At 39.6% G+C, this 8051-nt stretch overlaps 1 protein-coding gene across 1 annotated transcript in view; it reads left to right on the top strand.

The window, feature by feature from the left end:
* The first annotated feature begins 2091 nt into the window (after positions 1-2091).
* The window catches only part of LOC130474905 (uncharacterized), a 54378-nt gene continuing 48418 nt past the window's right edge, over positions 2092-8051 (top strand). The window contains exon 1 of the mRNA XM_056846599.1: positions 2092-2179. Within this exon, the coding sequence (XP_056702577.1) occupies positions 2114-2179 (66 nt within the window). The 5' untranslated portion in view covers positions 2092-2113. The remainder of the gene's footprint in view (positions 2180-8051) is intronic.

Here is an 8051-nt window from a genome sequence, read left to right as displayed (position 1 = left end):
TGAGAACTCTTAATTGGAGATGTCAGAAACTGAACCCCTGAACTTGTTTCATGCAATATTAGCACTCTACCTCAAGTACCTCCTTTGTCAAGAATGGGACACTGTAGCAGAAAAAAACCATTATTACGTACATGGTACTCATTGCAATGTAAATTTAGAGGATTCTCTGTCCCCATTTTTAATAAGGGTATCAATTGCCAGACTGAAATATTTTCATCCCATCCTTCAGGAAGAAATCTCAAAGGTGGCTAGCAATCTAATACAATCCATGATGCAACGCAAACTTGAAATCAAGCTCAGCAGCCTTCAAGAAAACAAAAGTAATTACTACAGGAGAATTATACAACTTTAAGTTTGACAATGAGGAAATGGAAATTGTTCAAGACTTTCTATTCCTTGGCTCCACCATCAACCAAAAGGGAGACTGCTGCCAAGAAATCAGAAGGAGATTGAGACTGGGAAGGGCAGCCATGAAGGAGCTAGAAAAGATTTTGAAGTGTAAGGATGTGTCACTGGTCACCAAGACTAGATTAATTCATGCCATCGTATTCCCTATTACTATGTATGGGTGTGAAAGCTGGACAGTGAAGAAAGCTGATAGGAAGAAAATAGATTCCTCTGAAATGTGGTGTTGGAGGAGAATGTTACAGATTCTGTGGACTGCCAAAAAAACAATGATCAAATCAAGCCTGAACTGACCCTAGAAGCTAAAATGACTAAACTGTGGCTATCGTATTTTGGTCACGTCATGAGACGACAAGAGTCACTGGAAAAGACAGTCATGCTAGGAAAAGTTGAGGGCAGCAGGAAAAGAGGAAGACCCAACAAGAGATGGATTGACTCAATAAAGGAAGCCACAGCCTCCTTCAATTTCCAAGATCTGAGCAAGGCTGTCAAAGATAGGACATTTTGGAGGACTTTCATTCATAGGGTCGCCATGAGTCGGAAGCAACTTGACGGCACTTCACACACACACACACACACACACACACACACACACACACACACACACACACACACACAGCCTTTCACAGCAAGCATTTGTATTTATTTGTTCATTTAAAAATTAACCCAACTTTCTGCCTCATGGGTTCCAATTGGCTGGCAAGAACTAACGGAAAACTACCACAAAGATATAAACCAGGCAGCCGTCTGGAACAAAACAGTTTTCCCCTGGCATCTGAAGACCTACAAAGATGGGACCCAATGTTTTCCCATTGTGGGGTGGAGTTTCACAATTTTTGAATCATTGCAGAGAATACCATGTGCCATGTGTGATTGCCCACTACCCCTTAGGTAGGGCTGACAACCTCCAGGTGATGGCTGGAGATCTCCCAGAATGACAACTGATTTCCAGCTGTCAGAGAGCAGTTCCCCTGGAGAAAATGGCCGCCTTGGAAGGTGGATTGTATAGTATTGATGTCCCTCTGAGGGCTCTCCCTTCCTGAAACCATGCCTTCCCCAGCTCCACCCCCCAAAATCTTCAGGAATTTCCCAACCCAGAGCTGGCAACCCTACCTTTAGATGTTGGGGGAACAGACATGAACACATGAAGCTGCCTTAAACTGAATCAGACCCTTGGTCCATCAAAGTCAGTATTGTCTACTCAGACCAGCAGCGGCTGTCCTGGGTCTCAGGGAGGGATCTTTCACGTCACCTACTCACCTAGTCCCTTTAACTGGAGATGCCGGGGATTGAACCTGGGACCTTCTGCATTCAAGCAGAAGCTCTACCACTAAGCCACAGCCCCTCCCTAAACACAGAAAAAAGCCTCCAAGGAATGTATGGGGAAGATTGATTGCTGATTGTTTGAACTTCAGCAGATCATGAGAGGGAGGGCAGGAAGGGTTGTGTCAGTGCTTGGAGTCAGGGGACGGCTGATTTTGCAAAGCTCTGAAGGGAAAGATTGTTTGCCAAAGGTGGCCGAAGAAAACTCGAAGCCTGAGGAGGTTTCTGGCTCTCTTCAACAGTTTGTGTTCCAGCTGGACTAATCTGGACTCTTTGAATGGAGGACTGAAAGGAGGGAGGTTCCTCTGAAACACGGGGGGAGGCGCTCAGCCCATATTAAAGGAACCCCTCTGAATACGCTCCAGAGCATCCCAGAGCAATAACCATGGACACCTATGTGGAAATGAACACCAAGGGGAGGATGCCGATCCTGGGGCTGGGGACCTGGCAGGTAATGACAACTGAAGAATGGGATCTAGAGCACAGGATCTGGGGTGCAGCATCTGAGGAGCCTCGTGGAAGCCACTTGTTCTATTTCTTTTTTTCCATTCCACTCACAACTTCCCTTCCTTTGGGAGTAATTGTGAAGATGGATGTTTGCATGGAAATGTGTTGTGGCCCCTGCATGCATACCAAATGCACAACCCTGATGTTTTGTTTTTTAAACCTAATATTGTTGACTCCATGTACACTCTTTATAGGGAAATAAGCCCACTGCAGTCATGAGGACTTACTCCTGAGTCGAGCTGCGTGCTTTGATGCCAGGGGTGGGCAGCGGATCTGTCTGAGCCAGGGCCCAGTCGGTAAACTCCCAGGTTAGGCTGATGCACCAAAAACGGTGGCTTGCCCACAAAGTTTTTATTGTTTTTATTACAAGACGTGGGAAAAGGGAAACAGGGAAAGGGATAATCAGACTACATTCATTTTCATTTCTATTACACCGGCGTACGGGCTTTCTTCATCATTATCTCTATCTTACATTATCTAATCCTACTTTTTTCTTCTATTATTACTATTATGTCATTCGTAGATCATTTCTCTAATATCATTTTTGATATTTTTAATGTTACCCTTTAATCTATTGCAAAGAACAATCACAAATTTCATGACAACACTAACTAAAGTATATACTTATGAACTATCATATTTATCATAAAAAGATTGCCATTTCTGCTTGCAATCTTCGATCATCTCATGATGTAGCAAGGTGGAGAGTTTTGACATCATTGCATATTCATGCATTTTTGTATTCCACATCTTTAAGTCTAGTATCTCTTATCTTTCAATTTTTGCGCCAATAACAATCTCGCTGCTGTTGTTGCGTATTGGTACAGCTCTCTTTGATTGGGTGAGATTTGAGTTGGAATAATACCCAATAAGAAGTATTTGGCCTCTGGTTGAAAGCTGATTTTCGTTAGGTCTTGTATTTCTTTATGTATCATTTTCCAAAAGGTTTGTACTTTCTTGCATGTCCACCATTGGTGGAAATATGTCCCTTCTGTATCAGAACGTTTCCAGCAGTTTGCCTGATTTGCTTTGTACATCTTCTGCAGATCTTTCGGTGCATAATGCCATCTGTAGAACATAGCAGTTTTCTTTTACAGCTTGTGACCTGGTAAACTTAATGTCTGTTTTCCACAATTTCTCCCAGGTTTGCATCGGGATCATCTCCCCAAAGTTCTGCATCCACTTCACCATACATATTTTAATTTGCTCAGATGTAGTTTCTATGGTCAGCAATAATTTGTAAATTTTTGACAAAAGATGATCTTGTGTTTTGGTAATCAAAGTTTCAAATTCTGTCAGTTTCCTTTGTCTGCCTTCTGGTACATAGTCTCTTTTTAAAGCATGTATTATTTGATGATATACAAACCAGGAAATCTTAATGTTCTCTCCTTGAAGTTCCTGTAATGTTTTCACTTGTCCGTCTTTCTTAATTAAATCACTGTAAGTAAATAGGTTGTTTTTACTCCTACTTACACAACCTGTGTATGCTTCTATTGGAGACATCAATCTAGGTGGCGATGGACTAAGAAAACTCTTTAGTGAATTCCACACTTTTATCATCTGCATTGGTAGATTCTCTGTATTTACATTCTTAAATCTTGTGGTGGCTTTTTTCGTCCAAAGCCATTGGTGAAAACCATGTCCAAGATCCGCTTTTTCTAATCTGATCATTCGATCTTCTGGACGTATAATCCAGTCTGTCAGTGGGGCCAGAGTAGCTGCCTGGTGGTATAGTTTAAGATTAGGTAGATTCAATCCGCCTCTACTTTTCTCATCTTGTAAGACTGCAAATCTTACTCTAGGTTTCTTGCCATTCCAAATAAAATTGTTCAATCTTCTCTGCCATTTAGACAATGTCATTGAGTTTATATAAATTGGAATTGTTTGGAAAAGAAAATTAAGTCTTGGCATAATGTTCATTTTCAGCACCGCTATACGAGCCAACCATGAAATGTGTAATCTGGTCCATCTTTGAAGATCTTCTTCTATTTTCCCCCAGACTACTTTGTAGTTTAAGTCAAAAAGTGTATCTAATCCAACTGGTATCCTGACACCCAGATATTTCATACTCTTCTTTGGCGTTGACCATTTGAATTTGTTATGTATAGGCTGTCTTTCTTCAGCTGTGACATTGTAGAGAATCATGTTAGTTTTGGTTTTATTGAGCTTGTATCCGGAATAGTAACTAAATTGATCAATTTGTTTTCTTATTTCCATCAGTGAAGCTACTGGTTTTCGGCATATTAAAACCACATCATCTGTGTAACTTCTTATTTTGTATTCTTGGTCTTCATATTTTATTCCTTCTATTTTAGGGTCAGCTCTTATCTTGTTTGTATCTCCACTGCCAAATTGAACAATAAAGGAGACAAAGGACAGCCTTGTCTTGTCCCCTTTTGTATTTCCAATTGTTCTATTAATATCCTGTTGATCAATAATCTCACACTTTGATTTGTATATATAGCTTTAATGATTTTCAGGAATTGTGTGCCACAGTCTATTTGTTGTAACGTTTCCACCAAAAAGTTCCATGAAACATTATCAAAGGCTTTCTCAGCATCCAAATATATCATTGCCGCTTTTTCTTTTTTATTCTTGATGTAGTTGATCGCTGCCAGAACCACTCTGACATTATCTTTTAGTTGCCTCTTTGGGATAAAGCCAGCTTGATCGGTATGTATGATCTTCGTGATACATCTCTTCAATCTTTGGGTTAATATTGAAGGAAAATTTTTATAATCAATGTTTAAGAGTGAAATTGGTCTGTATGCTTTTGGGAGGTGGCTCTCCTTTTCGTCCTTTGGAATTAAGGAAATGTGTGCTTCTTTCCATGTTTCCAGAACTTTGCCTTCGAATAGTAAGTCGTTAAAGTCCTTTTGCAGTTGAGGAGTTAGGATGTTGTCCATCTTCTTGTAATAACTTGCTGTAATTCCATCAGGACCTGGTGCCTTATCTAATTTTAAATTTCGTAAGGCATCAGATATTTCTTGTACAGTGACTTTTTGATTTAATATTTTTCAGTCTTCTTCCTTGAATTTTTTAAGATTTGCTGATTGTACGTAGGATTGTAGGTCTGTCTGTGCTGTGTCATTGTTTTGATATAGCTGTGTGTAATATTCTTTAAAGATTTCTTGGATATCTTCCTCTTTACATGTCAATTATTAGTTCTTGTATACAGCGGTAATTCTTCTTTTGGCTAACTCTTTTTTCAAGGTGTTTGCTAGATATCTTCCCAGTTTGTTTTCCTGTTCAAAATGTTTGTGCTTTACAAATCTCAATTTTTTGTGCATCTCTTCTATCTCCATGCTTTCAATCTTGTTTTTAAGGCTTGAAATCCTTACTTACAAATTTGGAGGAAGCTGAGATACTACCAGCAACATTTGCAGACCACAATCCACTACAAAGTCTTGCTTTTCCCCAGATCTTTGATGTTCTTCTATGAGTCTTAGTTGAGAATAAAGATTTTGTAATCTCTCTTCTCTTTCCTTTTTCACTTTGTTAGCAATTGCTATCAATCTTCTTCTCATATAAGCCTTACTGGCATCCCATATTGTTCTCAATTCCATGCCTGGAGTACAATTTGTTTCAAAAAAATTTTTATTTCCTCTTGGCACTGAATAACAATATCTCATCTCAAAAACAAATTATCATTCATTCGCCATCTTCTTAATCCTCTTCGATCCCCATTAATTTTGATTTGTAGTGGATTGTGGTCTGCAAATGTTGCTGGTAGTATCTCAGCTTCCTCCAAATTTGTAAGTAAGGAGTTTGAAATCCATCCAAGATAAATTCTTGAATATGAATTGTGTCTGTTGGAAAAGTGAGTGTAATCTTTCTTATAAGGATGTTTAAATCGCCATACATCCAACAAATTCCAATCCTGAAGATATTGATGCACTACCTTAATAATTTATTCCCTTTCATTCTAGTCTATTTGTCCATCTTGGGGTCCATGACCCCATTCATATCACCTACTATCAATATTTCACCTTGATGGAAATCAATCAAGCCTTCAAAAAAGGTCATAAAAAACTTTTCTTTGGTGTGATTTGGACCATAAATATTGGCAACTGTAAATTTCTGTCCGTTGGCCCCTTGGAGCAATATGAGAACATATCGGCCTTCTTTGTCTGTCTTGGATTTTTTGATAGAAAATTTTGTCTCTTTGACATAAATCGCCATTCCTTTTTTCTTTTTAGACGATGAAGATGATACTACCTTACCCAGTTTTTTATGTTTCAGAAATTTTTCATGTTCTTTTTAAATGAGTTTCTTGAATGCAAATCAGATCAGATTTTAATTTCAGCAGCTTATGAAATATCCTCTTTCTTTTAATGGAGGAGTTTAATCCGTTTACGTTAATTGAAACAATGTCAATATTCTCCATCTTGTTACCGGTAGTATGCACAGGCTTCGTCTGCTTTGGATTCTTCATCCTGTTCTTCTGAGTCAGGTTCCTCTAGAGCTCGAAGCTTGTCTTGTCTTTCTTCTTGTTGTTCTATCTCCAAAAGAGATTCTGGAGATATGTAGGGTCTTGCCGCATCTACTATACCATAAACTTGTTGGCGTTCTCTTGGACACCTCTTGGAAGACAAGAATGACAGAGATCTGTCCTGTAGTTTTCCTTACAATATCTGTCTGTCTATCTGTCTGTATATGTGTATATGTATATATGTGTCTAAAAAGGTAAAGGTCCCCTGTGCAAGCACCAGATCATTCCTGACCCATGGGGTGATGTCAAATCCTGACATTTACTAGGCAGACTTTGTTTGCGGGGTGGTTTGCCTTCCCCAGTCATCTTCCCTTTACCCCCAGCAAGCTGGGTACTCATTTTACCGACCTCAGAAGGATGGAAGGCTGAGTCAACCTTGAGCCGGCTGTGTGTGTGTGTGTGTGTGTATATAAAGTCTGAATGATTTAGAGTTTAAGAAACTTTTGATGAGAACGCACACAAGAGGAGGAAAGAAAATGCGAGAGCTTGGGTTGCGGTTTTAAACTGTATTGTTTTGCACAACTTTTAAAAAAGAATTGCAGTTAATTAAGGGGTGGGAACAAGGTTGCCAGTCTCCAGGTGGTGCCTGGAGATTCCACCAGGATTACAGCTGATCTCCAGACCACCAACGTTCCCCTGGAGAAAATGGATGCTTTGGAAGATGGACTGTATGGAATGATGTTCCTGCTCAGCAGTGTCCCCTCCTCAAGCTCTGCCCTCTCTAGGCTCCACCCCCCAAATCTCCAGGAATTTCCCTACCCAAAGTTGGTTACCCTAGGCCCATGGGAAGCATGTGTGTGTGTTAGAGGTAGGGTTGTCAGGTCCCTCTTCACCACCAGTGGGAGGTTTTTGGGGTGGAGTCTGAGGAGGGCAGGGTTTGGAGAGGGGAGGGACTTCAATGACATAGAGCCCAATTGCCATAGTGGCCCTTTTCTCCAGGAGAACTGATCTCGTCCGGCTGGAGATCAGTTGTAATAGCAGAAGATCTCCCGCTAGTACCTGGAGGTTATGCAAAAATTTATACTGAGTTGCTTTAGGGAAGGCTTATTTAGAAATAGCAACTACTGTGGCTCAAAATAAAAAATAATACCACTTCGTATGTACAGATATTTTTGAACTGAGTACAATAGTGCTTGATGCTTAAAGCAAAAATCAATAAAATACAAAACTCTGACAATGAAATATTTTCTTTGTATTATTTTCATACAAGTAGCTTTTCAAATAAGTATAAGATAATGTCAATGTAATAAGTCTTACATTGAGTCAATAAGGCAATAAATCAACTTCTATAGTACAACATAAAAACTATAGTACAACATACAAT

Source organism: Euleptes europaea, chromosome 3 (genome assembly GCF_029931775.1).
Source record: "Euleptes europaea isolate rEulEur1 chromosome 3, rEulEur1.hap1, whole genome shotgun sequence".
NCBI lineage: Eukaryota > Metazoa > Chordata > Lepidosauria > Squamata > Sphaerodactylidae > Euleptes > Euleptes europaea.
Note: the sequence above shows the minus strand (reverse complement) of the source record. Positions and strands in the feature narration are given on the sequence as shown.